Source organism: Porcisia hertigi, chromosome 36 (assembly GCF_017918235.1).
Source record: "Porcisia hertigi strain C119 chromosome 36, whole genome shotgun sequence".
NCBI lineage: Eukaryota > Euglenozoa > Kinetoplastea > Trypanosomatida > Trypanosomatidae > Porcisia > Porcisia hertigi.
In genome coordinates, this window is record NC_090595.1 from 2,952,814 (window position 1) to 2,971,098 (window position 18,285).

General features: G+C 55.1%; 4 protein-coding genes across 4 annotated transcripts; all 4 read left to right on the top strand.

Annotated features, from left to right (window-relative positions):
• Positions 1 to 130: 130 nt before the first annotated feature.
• Positions 131 to 5,536, top strand: JKF63_00745 (uncharacterized protein; the record flags this gene model as incomplete). Its single annotated transcript, XM_067896795.1, has 1 exon — positions 131 to 5,536. One exon carries the CDS (start codon positions 131 to 133, stop codon positions 5,534 to 5,536), a length of 5,406 nt encoding a protein of 1,801 aa, XP_067752952.1.
• A 2,621-nt stretch (positions 5,537 to 8,157) lies between these two features.
• JKF63_00746 (uncharacterized protein) lies at positions 8,158 to 10,236 on the top strand (the record flags this gene model as incomplete). The annotated part of the gene is made up of 1 exon (XM_067896796.1): positions 8,158 to 10,236. One exon carries the CDS (start codon positions 8,158 to 8,160, stop codon positions 10,234 to 10,236), a length of 2,079 nt encoding a protein of 692 aa, XP_067752953.1.
• Positions 10,237 to 12,277: 2,041 nt separating this feature from the next.
• Positions 12,278 to 14,446, top strand: JKF63_00747 (uncharacterized protein; the record flags this gene model as incomplete). Its single annotated transcript, XM_067896797.1, has 1 exon — positions 12,278 to 14,446. The coding sequence occupies one exon, from the start codon at positions 12,278 to 12,280 to the stop codon at positions 14,444 to 14,446; it is 2,169 nt and encodes a 722-aa protein (XP_067752954.1).
• Positions 14,447 to 15,409: 963 nt separating this feature from the next.
• JKF63_00748 (uncharacterized protein) lies at positions 15,410 to 15,901 on the top strand (the record flags this gene model as incomplete). Its single annotated transcript, XM_067896798.1, has 1 exon — positions 15,410 to 15,901. One exon carries the CDS (start codon positions 15,410 to 15,412, stop codon positions 15,899 to 15,901), a length of 492 nt encoding a protein of 163 aa, XP_067752955.1.
• Positions 15,902 to 18,285: the final 2,384 nt, after the last annotated feature.

Consider the following 18,285-nt stretch of genomic DNA (forward strand, 5'->3'; position numbering starts at 1 on the left):
TGTTGTTGCGTTGCCCCCTTTTTTTTTAGTTTGTATTTGTGTGTGTGTTTGTGTGTGCGAAGCGACGCTTTTTTTTTTGTCGCTTACTACTAATTTTTAAACCAGAAAAGTGTGATTGACGAGAGAGGTCATGGGGCGTGCACACCGACACTCAAACGGACATGGGGTGAACGGTATCATAAGCGGCACCAGTGCGGCGGTTCTCGCACCCGCAGACGCAACTGATGCACAGGCGCGAAAAGCAAGAGGTGAGGATCGCACTAGGAGCGACGGCATCAACGAGTCCAGCGATGCAGCGAGGAATGCGGCAAAGCGAGTGGGTCTACTCGAGCGTTGCTGGAAACCCCTCGATAGCCTCCTTATAGACATTTTCTACACCATTGGGGCTCGGTTTCTCATTCCCCATAATGTCGCTGCCGTGTCCAACTTCGCCGAGGAGGGTCTCGCTCATCGGCAGGGTTTTTTGTTTCTTCTAGGGCACTTTATCTCCATCATCACTCTTATAGCGTCCGCAGCGTGCTCGCGCCGCTTCAGCAACCTGATGAACGGCGCGTCTCCAGTGATGGGACAGATTCTGTTCTGCGTCTCGCATCTGTCGCAAGTGACCCCAGAGCAGCTGGGCTGGAGTCTGTTCTGCAGTGGCCTCCTGCCACCCAGCGCTTTCGATTGGACGGCGCTGGAGGGCAGCGGAAACGGCGGCGTACTGATGTCCAGCAGGGCAGGAGGTCAGACAGCCAGACGACAGGCGCTAATCGTAAGTGGTGGCAGCGGACTTTGCGCCAAGAGCGCATCCCTGGGTGAGTCGCAGAGCTTGGGAAGTGTAGGCGGTGGCAGTGCAGGGGGCATCACGGGTTTCCGGTACACAGGTGGGAACCTGGTGCGCTTTTTATTAGGGCGTAAAGCAACCGACACGAATCGCCACGAGTCATTGCGTTCGTACCTCTACTGCAGCTTTTACTCGCCGTCGGCGTTCTTGGTGGAGCAAACGGTGTGGTTTGTGGTTTTGGCCCTGACGCTGGATGTGCTCTCACTCCAGCGGCTAGCGGTGGCCGCCTTCCTTGTAAATCTTCTGGGGTGGTTGCCGGTCTACTCTGTCAAGCCGTTGGCAGGACTTGAGGCGGGGTTGGTGCTTCTCTTCATGTACTGGATCCCGTCGTATGAGATAGATGACGCCGTGATCTCCCTCACGTGTTTTCACCACTTCGTTTACCGCGTGCTCACGGCCTACTGCGCTTCCCTTTGCATTACCCTCCTATTTGCTGAGACGTTGCTTCTAGATGACGTCCGCCGAGGGCTCGTCCAGGGGGTCATTACGCTTCCACAGCGCCTGCTGCACGTGACGGGTCACCACCATGTTGTCGCCCGGCTTGTGCATGGGTGCATGCGGCTGCGGTGTGAGTACTTTTACTTTGTCGACTTTTATTTCTTCTTGGGAATCATGTGTTGGTTCTCGCTCGGGTTGTTGGAAACGACTCTCAGCATACCTGTCTTCGGCACTGCTGCGCTTCTGACTGCGGTGCCGTTGTTGGTGGGTAACGGGTGGATGGAAACACCGCTGCAGGCACTCAAGGACACGGTTATTTATCTCAGCTTCTACGCTCTAACAGCATTTTTACTGGCATACGTTGTGCCGTGGAGCGGACTGGCGTTTCTGTCGAATGCCATGCAGTCAGCCGCAGTACTGTTTTTCATGGCGTCCCGTTGCGAGTATAAGCAGCCGGGCGGGTGTGCTTATCTGCTACTTTTGGTGGTGATGATGCTCATTTACCTCTATGAGAAAAGCAACTCAACGCGCAGGGCAATGCCATCGTCCGTGTGGGGCGACTATGACCCCAACTCGCTCACTAAGTCAGGGAGTGCGGTGCGAAGTGTATCACACAACAATCAGGTGGCTGGGGAAGCACAACTCAGCTACTTCCATATTGTGTGCCTTACTTTCTACCAACTTCTTTGTAGAGGCTTGAGCGAGGAGGGGGTCCAGCTGATGCACTTTAATGTTGTTGTGCTTGGCACCATGCTGCTGTTCACCACCACCATACGCGCTGTGGTTGGGGAGGCCGTGCACGTCTCAAGCCTCGCTCAGTTAGCATCGACCTCAGCGGAAACGACCGCTACCTCTGCGGTGGCATTGGCTGCTGCGACCACACCACCGGTGTCTGCAGCCACGAAACAGGCTGCAGGTAAAGTGGAGCATACGGTCAGCATCGCCCAAGTCTCTTCGGGGCGCAACAGCAGCCTCCGTGGTGTATCGCACGGCTCCCAGGGTGGTTCAACGGCGTCCTCTGCGCCTGGGAAAAACAGATCTGCACCGCAACCGGGGGGAGTAAAGGCTTTACCGTCCTCTATTTCAAACAGCGTGAAGCGTCCATTGAAAGGGTCATCGCAGGCAGGTGCGATTGTAGTGGACGTCTTCGCCAACAGCGACGGCAGCGATGGGGCGGCAACACCCGTAGAGACTGTGTTTGAAGCGGCTGCAACAGTGGTTAGTAACCAAGAGGAAAAGTTCATTGAGGAGGTTAAACGGTCTACCACAGTAGTGGAGTCTCCTCCAAGGGAAAACGATGCCCAGCTGACCTCCTCAATAACCCCGGTCGCGACGGGTTGGGGGGCGGCCGAGAACGCGGTGGTGTTAGAAACAGTAGCAGTGAAGACGGATAACCCCGCGGTGCACCCTCCAGTGGAGTTTCGCTCAAATAAGTCGAAGCGCGGAGGCAAACAGAAGGGGCCGTCACCCTCACTTGCGACGGTGTCGTCGACCCCGAATCAAACGCCGGTGACGACATCGCTCGAGAGAGTGGGAAATACAAGGATTATGCCTCCTCACGCATCCAGTGACCTCGATGGCAACGGAACGGAGGAGTCAACGCCGGCGATTTGGGGAGGGGCCAGCGCCATTATGCACGATGGAGTGCAGAACTTCTCTCCGGAGGAGAGTGTCATAAACAAAGCAGCCTCTTCGCTCAGCTCCACAAGGTCACCCTGTGTCGTGAGCGGGACCGCGCTCACGAGCACCTGCCCTGAGCAAGCCGCGTCTGTCACACACCGCAGTTGCACACCTTCAGAAATGCTTGATGAAAGTCGCTGCGAAAGGCCAGAGCAGGAACAGCCACGCGAAACAGAGCGACCAGGCACACAAGAGCCAGTCACGACATCCCCATCGACCGCCTCTGTTACCGCGTCTACGCTGTCGCCCAAGACAAAAGCGGAACGGAAGGACCAACAGCAGCACCAGCGGACACCCACGTCGTCTAAAGACCAGAAGAATGCGAGAGAGACCGGTCCACTGAACGCGGCGTACCCAGCGCCCGTGCTTCCACAATCCCGCTCTCAAACAGAAGAGCTGAAGAAGGCGGTGGAGCCCTCAGTAACGACCTCCGAAAGCACCCGACTAACAACAGCAACTGAGACGGCCGAGGCGACGCGAGCTAAGAATTCGATAGCGGACGCCCGGACGCCAGCGACTTTGGGCGCCAAGGCTACAAGGCTGAAAACATCAGTGGGATCGACCAGCTCTGCGTTAGCTGCTGTGGGAGTTGAAAAGAGCACCACCACAACCAACGTGATTGAGAAAGCTGACGGCAGCGCGAAGGCTGTCGCCGGCAGGCACAGCACCAACAGCAAAGCTGCAGAGGCAGCACCTGCTGCCAACGAGGCTGATCCTTCGGCACTCGCGTACCGGCGCAACAATCGGTCGGCGGCGGCGGCAGGAGCAGCAGGAGCCCCTACAGCTATAGATGCAGCGCTCGCTGAAAAGCAAGTGCATGAAAAGGCGACATCACCCACTCTACCGGCGAAGGAGAGTGACGCCAATATGGCAAGCATCGCCGCCATCCCCTCCGCGCAAGCCCCGACTGTGCCATTGAAAGAATTGTCAACGGCTTCAGCTTTACAGTCGACCGCGACTGCACCAGCGGCCTTCCCAGTGCCGTTGCCGCGCTCTGCAAAGGCAGCTGACGATGCCGGCAAGGTTGAAGCTGCTCAGAGGCCAGTGAGCAGCAACGAACAGCGCCCTAAAGAGCCGCTACAGCGAGCGTGGCGCGAGGTGCGACGGGCAAATGCCGTTAGCATGTCCTCAGGCTTGATGAAGTGCGAGTCTGACCTGCTCACAGCGAGTGATCTGGGGAATGACTCGAAAAGCAAATCCTCTGCCGTCATCACTGCCGAGGAGGAAGAGGAGGAGGATAAGGAAGAAAGCGTAGCCTATGACCTGAACCGCGTGCTCAGCTTTCTAAAACTGAAGGGGGACTGCTCCGCTGATGTAGACTATCACGATGAGGATCACCATTACGGAAGCAGCTCGGTGTTGTCGGGCGATCGCTTCAGTCACGACACCACGTCCTTTCATGTTCATGGGAAGCTGGTGCCCTCGGCAGCCTCGATGCGCCTGCCGCTCACAAACGCGCATGTGATGAACTGCGGCGTGTCTGCAACAGCAGACTGTGAAGTCCCTCTCAAGGTGTTTAGCACGGGGCTGCAACTGCATGACGAGTCAGGCTCCCAGCACGGGTCGTTCGCGGCGGCTCATCTATCAAGCAGTGCGTCGCTGATCGACACCACGCCGCGAGTTTCTCATCCACCGACGTCAACATCGGAGTGGACCGCTACCGGTGGAGGCGGTATCGAAGATAGTAACGCCGCGTCTTCCGCATCTTTGAATTGCATCAGTACCAATGGCAGCGGCACTTTTGCGCCGCCTGGCGCCTCCTCGCCTGTTTTTCGCGTCTTCGCGACACACCCCAACGGAGCAGGCGTTGCCACGACCACCACGGGGCCATTGTCACCGCAGCCGCAGTCGGCGTTCATGGCTATCTCGTCCCATGGCAGCGCACCGCCGCACCCTAGAATTGTTGAGGGCAGCGCGGAACCGCCGTCCGTTACACGGCACATGGATTATAACGCCTCCAGCAACCACCTGTCCTATTACCAAATCCCCCAGGCTACCCCTGCCGCCGCGCCGCCTTCGCCGGCGGTGGAGACGCGATTGTTGTCGTCGTCTTACGCGCCTTTCGGCATCTCGACTCACAATCCCAGCCTCTCGTCGATGCCGTCCCTGTCAGGCTTTGGCCAAGGCGATTCTGGCCCTGGTGCTGAGAGGAGCTCGTCGGTGTCGCGTCGCCGTGCCACACCAAAGAGCTGGGTTTCATCAAACGAGCAGGCGGAGAAGCAGCAGCGGCAGCAGACCCAACCCCAGGCCACTCCTGTGGCTACCACGATGCAGCCGTTGCAATCTGCTGCACCTGCTTTCCAGCAGCCTATGATGATGATGATGCAAGCCCCTAATGGCCAGATGGCCCTCTATCCAATGGTGTACAAGCCACATGTGTATATGATGAACGCAAGCGGGATGATTCAGCACCCGCATGGTGTTCAAATGGTCCCACACCCGCAGCAACAGCAGATGTTGTACGCAGCTGCTGAACCGTCGCGAGGGTTCGCCGGGCCAATTACCTACCAGATCCCACCCGAGGGTTCATATGTGACAACGGGGCTTCAGATGTCGCAGCAGATGAGGGTCCAATATCCACATCAGCAATAAGGAAAGCAGCGATTTCGAGTAGACGGGCTGATGGTGATGTGTGAAACTCGAGGCCACGTTGGCGGATGCGACTCCCGAGGCCCGGTACCCTTCCACAGTGCTCTTTACGAGTGGTGGGTGTGATGAAGCCTAGAAAATAAGTTTCCCTTAAAAACGAATGTGCATGTTTATAGTGAAAAGCTCTTTTTCGCCCGGTACAATGACCGACGTGCGCGCCTTCGTGTTTTCCTCTCATTTTTTTTTACATACCTCTCTACTGCTCCCTGTGCTCCACTTTTACGGTAAGTTTTTGAAAATGGTGGACGCAACACAGGAAAAGAACCTAGGCTTACATTCTCTTATCTGTTCCCCCCCCCCCCCTGTTCCTCCTCCTCCTCCCCCCCCCCCCCAAATGTGCTCATTTACAAAGAAGCTCATAGTCGCTGCCGACCCCCTTCTTCAGTACCGTCAGTGAATCACAGTCCTGCCGAAGCATCACCGGAAAAGAGTGAAGTGGTATCGTATTCCGTGTGTTGCCTGAACCGAGAGGGTCGTTTGCATGTATCTAGACACCACACGTAAGGGTAGTGAACGTCAAAGCGGATGAGGATAGTGGAGAGGTAGAGAGGTTTGAAAATGAATCCGACCTCGGGCTTGAACACTTGGCTCGTCTCGCATCACTCTGACTTCTGTTTTAACTAGCGCAGCGCTCAACCACAAAAAAAAAAACACGTACCCTCGCTGTATGCGACCTTTTCTGCACTCACCTCAGCGCATCTCAGGAGGGGGCAACAGCAGGCGTACAGCGCGGATTTTCCCCAGTACGACAATTTAGGCCTCTGTAGCTGAAACCTGTGGAAGAGTGGCCGGTATTGTGTGTGTGTGTGTGTATCCCACCTCACACTGGACTGCGCTCCTTTTGAAGGCATTCCTTGTTAACAACGCCCACCGTAAAAATATATATATGTCTCCGTAGGGTTTAACTGAGTCGAAGTGACACCGAATAGCCACTCTCGAACGCATCTACTCGGACCATGTCTCATTGTAACGGCTATCCCCCCCCCCTCCCCTCCCCGCTTCCCTCCTCTCGTCCCCTCATTTCTTTACACAACCAGCAACTGGAGAGGGAAAAAAAAACAGATGACTGATGTAGCACTGAAGCGCTGCTTGTTTGTTTGTTGTTGATACCAAAGTACATGAAATGGTTCTGAAAACACCTCTCTCCGCCCCCTCCCTCCCTCCCTTCGATTCTCTTCCCTCCTTTCGATCTTGTCCCCACCTGCCCCTCTTGAAAAAAAAAAAAGACATTCCCTTCAAGAGAGAGTATATCATTACCGGTTTCTACATTGGACACACTCCGTCTTTTCGCAGGCGTTCCACTTTTGGTTCATCAATCATCCATAATTTCTTTACGTCTATAGTGGGGTTGTGAGGGCTTGTTTTTTTTTGCTGTAATTTTCTGTGTGTCTGTGTGTGTAGCGGTATCATCTCCGACCGTCATTGCTTTGGTGTGTACCTGACAAAAGACGGGGGGGGGGCGGATATCAGTGCCACTCCGAGTAACACTCCCGCTAACACAGGGTTGGACGAGCCCTCGTGCTCTTTGAGTTAGCACATCCACAAATACACAGCGCACATCTATGCACTCCGGTCGGCGACTTGTTGTGGTGTCAACGATCAGCCTCAACTCCCCCCCCTCCACACACACGTACACACAACACAAAGCGTCTCCCTCTTAGCCTGCAGGGATGAACATCCAAATATCTGGGAATTTGAGCAAGCCGACTGTGATCTTCATTGCCGGCTGGCCCGATACCTGTGATGTTTTCCGCGAGAATTTAATGGCTACCCTGGCTACAGATTATCGCATTGTGGGGGTGACTTTGCCCGGCTTCGACGCCGAACATCCGTTTCTACAAGAGCTGCGCAACCGAGGGGGAGGGGAGGACCCGAGTGTGCTGCCAAAACTGTGGCGCGGGGGGGGAAACGCGCAATCGACCACATCCAGGACAAATAGGTCCACATGGATGAGCACATTCTCACCTTCCCGAATTCTCCACTTCACCAGCACCGCACCGCAGGCAAACGGCGGTGACGGTGACAGCGGTGGCGTTTCATCCAGGAGCACTCTGCTAGACTCTCTAGGCCTTCGTAGTTGCTGCGCCTCATTAGAGCCCTTTAAGACCCCCTGGAGGGGTCACAGTTTTCAAGACCTTGTGACGCTGCTCGAAATTGCAGTGGACACCGCCATGGAAACGTGCAACTACAGCTCACCTACTCTCACACCCACCCCTCCGGAGGCGCACGTCCGCACTAGCAACAGCGCAGTCAGCAGCAGCGGCAGCCAAGTCCCAAATGTTACCACCGACACGTTGGCGGCGCACCAGTTGCCACCTAGGTACACTCAACCTGTGCTTATTGCCCACAACTGGGGGTGCCTCTTAGCTTACGAGCTTATCCTCGCCAGACCTGGGTTGTTCTCACGCATGGTCGCCTTAGATGTCGGCGCCTACCTCTTCGAGAGCGACGCCACTCACATCGAGCGTATGTGCTCTCTGATTTCAGGACAAAACACAGGCGGGTGGTCAGATCCGGCTAGCCGTTTTTCTGTAGCCACCGCAGTACATACTGCACCCAAAACGATGAAGAGGAATGGGGAGTTGTCAACATCTGGTCAAGAGATTGATGCTACTGCAGAGACCTTAGCCAACTGCGAACCTAAGCCAGCTCAAGAAGACTCAGGGGTCACACGGACTGGTGCTGCGCAGCCGGCTTTGTTGACACCACTTCAGCCGCGCAGGGGGTCCACGAGATGGGGGACGAAACGCTCTCTCGCTTCCCAGTATGCTCTACGCCAGCGCAGGGGGGGTGCTGCTGCTGCTGCTGCACAGCAGCGCTCTGATACACACAAAAGGTTTTTCCTTGTCTTCTATCAATTTTTCCTGATTGTTTGTGGGCTGTTTATGCCCACTCGACTGGCGCGTTGGTTTCTGGGCTGGTTTTCGAATCTTGCCGGACGACCCTCCTACACATACGACCCACAGATGGTGGTGACGCCCACGGTGGCATTACTGAATCACACCCTCAACACACAGTTCTTCGTGCGACACCCTTTTGCCGTGGAGAACCGTTGCGCCATGCATGCACCCATGCTTCTGCAGATGCGAGAGACAGCAGCCTCATCATCTTCTTGGGTCCCTGGAACCGCTGAATCTCCGAAGGTGAGCTGCGACGCAAATCAGAGCGCCCCGCATCCGGCGATCTCCGGTTGGAAGATCGTGCTCATACCATATGTGGAAAATACATCGGCCGCACCCTTCCCGAACAAAATACCGCCTGACAATCAGTATCAGACACGAGCCCAACCGAGGCGCACGGTATCGAGACCTAGTCCCCTGTTCAACAATAGAACCATGGGGTCATTTGATAGAAACTGCGGCATGGCCCGCAAGTCTACACACTCTGGACGCACACGGCGGTACTCACTCTACGGCGACTGGACCACAGAGACCTCCACCATCGTTGATGGTGTCGGTCACCGCAGCGAGGGCGGCTGCGGTACCAGAAAAAAAACCAGCAGGCTCGAGAGAAACCTGACAGACCGTGCAAACGTCGTCATCTCATCCTACACGAAGGGTGCGCCTGTAGGGTTTGCTGAGTGGGACTTGCTTGCGGCAGATACTTGCGGCACCCTGGGTCCAACACACACTAGTGTTGGCAGCAGTGGCAAACTTGATCCCTACACATCACTCAACGCCATCGCTTCGCCGGTGTGGGTGTCGGAAGACCCACTGGCTCTCGCAGGCGCGCAGAGCTTTATGGAAACGCACCGGGCTGCTGTAGTAAATGGTGAGAACGACGCATTCTCGTCGTCTGCAGAGTACGCCCTTTCACGCAGCGACGTTCGTACGGGCAATTTTGACTCTTCGATCGCGGGTCCCGGGCAAATCCACGTGGCAAAGCGGCGCCTATTTTATCAAGCCGTGGTGTTCCCGCCGCTGAACACAGACGTCTCTCCACTAATATCGGCGTCGCCTCACAGTAGCGGCGACGTGAGCGGGTCGGGGAGTATGTCTTCTTTTCAATGCTCGACGGAGGGGGGCCGTGTGCGCAAGTCGAACTGCGCTGCCCCGGTGCACGCCTCTGTGCCGGTGTCCCCTTCGCCATGCCAATCATGGATATATCTCCGATACTGGATGGGGTCCTTCTTGATGTGCGTCGTGGCGCTTGTGTCGTGGCTCCTCGGAGAAAAACAGTCTAGGCAGGCGACGTCGGTGTCAAGCTTCAGAACGGGGGCACCGAGGGCCAATGTGGCTTCTAACAAGACATCATCCAACCTCATGACAACCGCGATGACAACAATTTACCGTCGACTACCCGCCACGCCTTCTCTTGCAGCAGACGTGTCTACGCTGCCTGGAAACGGTGACATTGTACTGCACCCCAAAGGCTACTCTCCCTTGGTTACCCAACGTTTCTTTGTTCCCCTGCCAATCCCAATTTTGTTCATGTACGGCGGCGAGAAGCGCGTCATGTTTCACGCAGACCACTGGTGCGCGTACATTCGTCACTATCAACGGCCACGTGACGGGATCTCTGACGTGGTTGAGGTTCAGGGTGGTGGGCACTGGTTTTTCGCTGAAAAGAAATACCAAAAGAAAGTAGCCGATCGCATCGCTGAGTTCCTTGCCGTAGAGCCCACAGTCTCCCATGGGGTATGACGAGACGATGTTCTGCGACTCTGAGGTGGCGCTACAACGTTGAGTTTTTCTCTAATGTGCTCACGGTCGGCGCTATTTCCCGTTTTCTCTCCCAATGACGGTGCCACCGTGCCAGATACCGCACCGCAACACATCAGAAAGTGATCTGCTCTTGTTTGATGAGAACTCTCTTTCCTGGTATATTCGTGGAGACGGGGGTTTCCGCGTGTGTAACCGTGTCTTTCACCTGTGTACCGCTTCTGTGACGTAGACCCCCTTCTTCTAGAAGGAATGCATGTCACCGAGGCTATTCATATATATTTTTGGTGTTGTGCAGATGAAGCGCCTCTCCCCATCTCGTTATCCTCTGCGTAGGCGACGGTTTTTTTTCGATACATTTGCCCAACATCTCCCCCACACGATCCATGATGCCCATCGCCTCGCATAGGCTTCTCAAACACCTCTGCGCAACTCTGTGAGGCCTCCAAGAGCCTGCGATCTCCCGCATCGCTGGGTGCCATGGCGGTAGACTCCTAAGGGAGGGAAGGCAGAAGAGGAGAGACGGAGAGGAGAGGAGAGGAGGGAGGGAGAAAGGGAAGAGGGAGGGGGAGGGGGAGAGAGAGCAGGCGGTGTGGCGGCGACTGACACCGCGCTAGCCGTGTGGCCTCCTCCTCCCCACCAGGCCGTCTACTCCACCCGGCGTTGCCGTGACAGCGGTCCGCGCGGCGTTGTGCCCGACCTTTCCTCGACGTTGCTACGCGGGCCCCGCGGGGAGAGGTCGAGGCTTGGAGCACCCCGCGCTCGAGGTTACGATCTCGCACGGGAGGACGCGACGACGTACATTTGGCCGGTGCGCGTCGCTGCCCTCCACCCTTTCCGGGTCCTGAGAGCGATGCGCGGGTGCGCTGGCACAAGCACACACAAACACACACACACAGACAGAGAGACAGACACACCCATGTCAGCCTCTTGTGACACACACCACGACCTTCCCCTCCCCTCCCCTTCACCCACCCCCTGTACGACAAGTGCCACGGCGTCTGCGCGCTGAACCAGGAGCCCGGGGGCGATTTTTCCTCGAGGAAGGTATGCAGCCGTCCCGAGCCCGATTCGCGGTGGACTAGCGGCACCTTCCTGCCGGCAGAAGCTGAAGGAAAAGGGGGGAGGGAGGGGTTGATGGTACGCATCACGCAGTTCAAACCGAGCGATTCCTAGGGCTACGCACCCCGGAGCCGTGTTCGGTAGAGCAAGCTCATATGCGCTGGGAGTGGCCGAGAATGTCTTTCCCCAGATGGTGAACAGGGAATGCACTGACTGCTCAATAACTGTGCGTGTCCGAGGTGCGCCTATCTTTACAAATTTATAGAGCCACGCGTGGATGCTCAGAAGTGGCTTTATGGTAGGTGTGATTGCAGACTTTTCATCGATTTGGTCTCTTTTTTTTTTTCACCAGTTTTCTCACCTCCGATCTCCGGGCCTGTGTGGCTGCCCACCTCGTTTGATCTGGTGCTACAGAAGGTACACAGTAACTACCCTCCTTTCCCCCTCCCCCCCCCCAAAAAAAAATGGAAACATCAAGTCTTGCTGCTTGGCGCTGCGAGAAAAAAAAAGACTGCAAATGTGATGGGTGAATATATGCCGGTGCTCTATGAGGGACGAGGCAACATGCACAAACAGCAAATCGCTGTGGCGGTCTCCAAGGAGAGAGGAGTGCAGGGCTCGCTCGCGTGGCAGCACTTCTGGTCGACTGGTAATATCGCTGTAGCGCTCCTGCCCATTTTTTCTCTGCTATACCCCGAAATCCGTCCCTGATTTCAACTGACGTCTTTTTTTTTCTTTCACTCTATATTTTCACCTCCTGCTGGTTCGGGTAGGAGTTCTCCCGGTACGGTTACGGAGGCTTTTCTGTGGGTGAGAGACGAGCCTTTCATCCAAGTGCTCATTGAACCGATCGATGGGAGTGTGTGGAGGGGAGGGGAAGGAAAGTTGGTGGTGTTCTCATTAGCGTTTCTGCGTACTGGTCTTTGATTCTCTGTCGAGGTTACACGGACGCCAGCAGAAAATGGAGCTCGATAATCTCAAAGAGGATGTTCTCATGGGGGACACAAACGAGGTCACGGTGCCGGCGGCAGTCGTTGCCTCAGCTCCTGTGCTCGATATTGGCTTCCATCCGCGCCTCCCAATCTTGGCAGCCGGTCTTGTCACTGGCGAGATCGAAATATTCGAGCGTAAGAGTGTCGATGAGATGGTAAAGGTTCCCCTACAGAACGATTTTTCGTCATGGATCTTCAATGGACAGTACAAGGAGGACGAGGTATTGATGAACTACCACCACCAGAACATGCTCATGCACCCATCCGGCGGTGTCTCATCGATGGAGTTTACCGACGATGGCGCCTACCTTGTTAGCGCCAGTGGTGATCGCACGATATCTGTGATGGACTGTGTATCACTCCGTCTGGTCATTCATATCCCCTCGGATGAGGTGCAGGCTCGCACTGCCGGCAAGAAGAAGCTGAACGCCATTAACAAAAAAAACGACCCCACTGTAGATCTTGGCAGGGCGGCAAAAAAGAAGGCAACCTCGTTGGAACGCTGTAAGAAGAGTGGATACACTGTGCCAGTGAACCCACACAAATACGGCATCTCCTCACTCAACGTTTGTGACGAAAATCTGATAGCCACCGGAGATGACGACGGACTCGTCGCGGTGTGGGACATGCGTGAGCGGAAGCCTGTTCACACCTACCACGAGCACGGCGACTACGTGTCACAGCTTTGCTACTTCACAGATGCACAGGAACTTGTTTCCAGCAGTGGAGACACCTGCCTCGGCGCCTACGACATGCGGGCTGGAAAAATCCGGGATTTTAGTGTACGCCGCAAGGACGAGCTGAACTGCTTCGCCTTCATCAACAGCAGTGGTATCGGCAACACCGCTTTCATCCCAAGTATTGTGTGCGGCACACCTCACGGTGGTCTGCCTATATGGAAGTACGGCTCCTGGACTCGCCCGTACGATGTGATGGAAAGCCATCCTGCAGAGTGCGAGGCCATTATCTCTTTTCACGGCGAAAACACCACTTTCAATCACAATCTCATTCTTACTGGTGCATGTGATGGACTGGTGCGGGTGCTGCAGATGTACCCGGTGCGCCGGAACCTTTGCCAGCTAAGTGCCCGTGACTACACGTATTCGCACTCGAGCGTTCTTGGAATCCAAAGCAGTAGCAGTGGACATCAACACCAAGGTAACTACGTGGTGCGTCGCGCACGCGGACAAGAAGCGATCAGCCGCATGCGCGTCTCGCATGACGCTAATCTGCTCGCTGTTAGTGGCCATGACAACATCATCGACTTTGTCGACATCTCCTTCATGAACGATGAGTCAGAGCTGGATCAACTACGAGGTCGTGCAGAGCAGCGCCATCTGCGGACACTGCGCGAGCTCGATCGTGAACGAGACGAAGAAGAAGAACGGGAACATCTTCTTATGGGCGGCCGTGGTACGGATGGTGATGACGACAACAGCAACGGCGACGAGCTCAGCAGTGACTCCTCGACGAGTAGAAGTTCATCTCAATCGAGCGAGGATAACAGCCAAGATTTCCAGACGGGGGAGGCGAGACAGGTCAGATTGGATCAGCGAGAGGCGCTACGGCAGAAGCTCGAAAGGATTCGTTCTGCTCCAAAGAGACGCGCCCACTCAGACTCCAGCAGCTCCGATGGCGAGGCTCATGGTAATTCCTCACGAGCGTCCGAGAAAAAGGCCCCGGCGAGGTCAGAAAAGACTTATGCAGAGAAGGTGGATAAAACAACGAAATCGAAGCGCGGATCTGCAGCGACACCCCTGGCGCCTTCTCAAGACAACGGGGCACGGTTGCCTGCAAAGATTCCACAGTCGGCAGGTTGTGATATTTCTGATAGATGTGGGACACGCGATCGTGTGTCCTTTAAGAAAGCAAAGCACACACCCGCAACAGATACCACCCCCTCTGTCACTAACACCCCTACTGGCACTAACGTCGCTTCTTCTGTTGATGCGGAGGCGGCAGAGAACGCGATGGAAGTCTACCGGACCGAGCGGCAAAAGAAGCGTGAGCGGGCCGCGGCAGCCCGTTGGTTGAAAGAGGAGCGGCGAAAAAAAATAAACTTCGCATTCGAGAAGCGCCGCAGGCGCGTCGGTGGATTTTTCGGTGATATGGCGCGGAGAGACGACGATAGCGACTAACCAAGGGACATCCGCCCACACACTTTCTTGCCTCTTACTAGTGAAGGAAAAAAAAGGAGATGGCGGAGCCTATTGGCGCGAGTTTGTCTCTTTCTCTGTCTGTCTGTCTGTCTGTCTGTGTGTGTGTGTGTTTCCCCTGAGAGTCGACTGGATTTTCGCCTAATTTAACGCCCGTGTAAGCCTTGGTCGAGTTGGCGCACTTTTGTATTTTTCTTTCACCATTCAGCACTCCTCTGTCTGACTCCTCTCCAAAAAAAAAAAAGAAAAAAGAAAAATATATAATAATTGTAAGGTAAAACAGAGAACCTGTAAAAGGCGCAGGAATATACGTAAATATATTTTTGGGAGAGACTTCCATTCTAGAAGTGATGGGGGGGGGGCGGGTGGGGAGGGGCTGCACCAGGATGGGTGGGGCTCACGGGCTGATAGTCGCACCCACAAGCATTTGCATGTGAGGAGAAAACACGAGTGCAATGCCACACAGATGCCGTGCTGCGCTTCTTGAATCCTGACTCACGTCCATATGGTTTACAGGTCACTCCCCCGCCCAAAAAAAAAAAACGCAAAAACATTTGACTGGAATGGTAACATTGTCGAATAAGCCAAGCGCTTTGGCTCTTTTGAGCTCGCAGAACAGCGCTGGTGCATGTAAAAAATGGCGCCTCAATGTAACCTACTTTTTACTGTAGTGAAGTGTATTGCCGTCGAACACTGTCTGCTATCAACGGTTTTGAAATCCCTGCCAGGGTTCTCTGCCCCGCTTCGCTCTCACAAGTATTCGACCATCCAAAGTCAAGCACACCCATAACCCCCATCTTGGTCGCACCCCGTGAGGCACGTATCTGTCTCTTTGTTTTTTGTACGCAACTTAGGTTTGCGCGCTGCTCACCGTTTTCATTCGCTCGACCCGGGATCACCTCTCATGTAAACAGATAAAGAGGGAAAAGGGTACATCCGCTCATCATGCCTGCACTCCCCGCCGCCAAAGGAAAGGATGCCGCCAACGCGCCCAAGAAAAAGGTCCACCCGCCGGAGCCCTGCGGCTGTGGTGTGGACACCTACCGTGCACCCCCAAAGGGGAAAAAAGGTATAGCCCCCGTAGTGCACAATGCTGGCTGTGTATACCAGCGTACCACCTGTGATGCCTACCCTCATCTTCCGCGTTGCTTGGTGTGCCAAGACCCGTGCAAATTTTGCCTTGGCAAGTACCGCTGGTGTCCCCACTGCTACGAAAAACAGTGCACGAATCTGTACAAGCGCATCGTCATCGGTCTAGAACAGCTCACTGGCAGTGATGTAGGCCCCGGAAAAGGAGAGCTTCCTGCATCCATAAGTCGTCGTTTTACCACGCGACTCCGATCGACCGTTCGCTTCGTAAATGGGAGCCGCGGTGGATCCAGGACAGACCGCGGGTCCTCTGAGCAACGGCGTAGCAGTAGCACGGCAGTGAAATGACTCTCAAAACAACAACAAAAAAAGAATACGTGGAATCCCACCCCCTCGTGTGTGTGGCAGATGGCAATGCGACAGGGCGTCTTCCAAGGTGGGTTTTGACGCGCTGAAAACAAAGAAGTGGGTCATGGTTGATGTACATGAGCGCCTCGTGCACCACTGGTGCTTTGCAATCGGAATCCTGACATTCTCCGATTGGGTGAGCGGACTTGTGGAGCTAATCACCGCGGCTCTTTGATGCCTCGTATCGGCTGTTGCGCTCGCTGCGACACAACTACACAAAGACTCACTCGTCTGATTCCGGGCTTGTGGCTCTGCGTGTGTGTGCGTGGATGGGGGGAGGGGGGGGTTCTCTCCTCTTCCTTCATGCGGTCAGGCAACGCTTCCTGGATGAGCCAGGTGGTATTAAGTCCCAGCACCTGTAGCGTCGGGGTGGGGTGGGGGGGGGCCCTTCCTCTCATCTCCCTCTCTTTTTATGGCTGGGAAAAACGCTGAACCCGTGTCTGCTGTCAACCTATTTAGTTGGGAATGGAGTTTTGCCCCTTCTTTTGATGGGCTCGAGTAAATGCGTGCATGTCTCTCTGACTCGAGTATGTAAATGTAGCCCACAAGCATAGACAACAAACTAACGCGGACATCGATAAGCCTACATGCATGTGTATTAATACATCATGTGCACCGACACGTGAGAGAAATCTTTACATATATATATATATATATGTCGGACTGAGAAACGCCGACAAGCGAGGAATAGTGGCGAAGGAGGCATCGATGGGATGCACACGTGAGGAACCATTGTGATGGACATAGCATAGGTCGCTCTAGGGACGTCCCTATTAGTCAAGAGCGGCGGCTGTTTGAGCTACTTGGCTGCGGCGCGCGTAAAATCCAGCGAACATGTCGGCAGGGCTTCCTGTAGACCCTCTCTCCCGCCCTCTCTCTCAGCCAATCGCGTCTGGCGGAGGGGGGGGGCACTGCGGCCAATGGCTTGGGGAAAAGCGGGAAAGACGCGCAGGTCTCCATCTCGACCACTCCGGGTGCCCGCGGTGCCGCAGTTTGGAGGGGCACGTGCATAGCGCTCTGACCCGTCGATGTGGAACAGGACCGCGCGGCAGTGCTTGAATCTGCTGGTAACTGCACTGACGGTGTTGTGCAGCCGTGGGATACGCTGATATGCCCTCACAGTTGGTGATCCAGTCTCCCATTTTGCACTTTTACGTGGGTGGTGGGGCGCAGTTTGGAGCTCGGGACAAGCGATCATCATTTTTATTCCATCCAACACCATAGCTGTGGACGGGGTGCAAACCTGTGTCCCTTTCACCTGAAGTGCCGTGATCTTCACCCTCTTCTCCCAGAAGACGGCTTCTGCGGTATGCAGAACCACGTGTGACAGGTAGTCACCAATTATTTGTCCCCGTTACTGGTGCGTTCCTGCTTTTCGCCGTGAAGACCTCAGTGCAGGTCGTCAATGACAGGGTTCTTGACCGCATCCCACGAGGCCTGCTCATGAGTGCATCAGACCGTAATCGCCGTTGCCGCCGACTCAGCGCAGTGTCTAGCTTCTTCCCGCTGGATGCTACTCCGGCGGCCGGTTCACTGCAAATCTTACTGAACCGCCCCCGCGACACCGTCCTTCGCCGCCAAGGTGGTGGCGAAAGGGGCTTTCAGGGGACAGGGCGTTGCGTGAGCAGTGTGTCTCTTCACAGCGGGGCTGTCTTGTCTGTTTGTTTCTGCAGCGACCCTAACGAGCACAGGAAGCAGAATAGCGCGCTTGCGTGTGCGACTATTTCATTCACTGGTGTGTGGGGACCGTTCCAAACCAAGGACTCGTGTCTCTTCTCGTTTCCCGCTGGACTTCGACCTTTCCCATGGCGTGTGAAACGCTTGTTACCGGAATTCTCATGAAATTCCGTTTCACCATCGCCTGTTATTTTTTTTTTCCGCGGAGCTGGGAGCAGAGAAAAAAAATGCGTGGCACCCGGCTCTACGGAGAACCAGCCTCAACTCGGCATTTTGTCTTGGAAAATCTCCGAGTGGCTGTAGTATGTAGCGACACATCTTCGCCCTTCCGGGTCCGGCAGCTCGGATGTCTTCTTTTTTTGGGGGTCAGCGTTTGTCATGTTTACTGCGTATATATATATATATATATATATATATGTATGGAGACGACTTGTTGCAATCGGAGGACCAAGCTGTGCCTGTTTCACAAATCATTCGTGATTTCCTGTGGCGCAACTGAGGGCTGTGTTCTCCGATACGGTGTAACGGCCGGGAGGAGGGGGAAAGGTGGTGGTGGTGGTAGTGGTTGGGGGGGGCTCCAATGTGCAAGACAAGAGGAGAAAAATGGAAAGTGTTCTGAGGGGGTTGTCCATTCTACAGGGCATGAA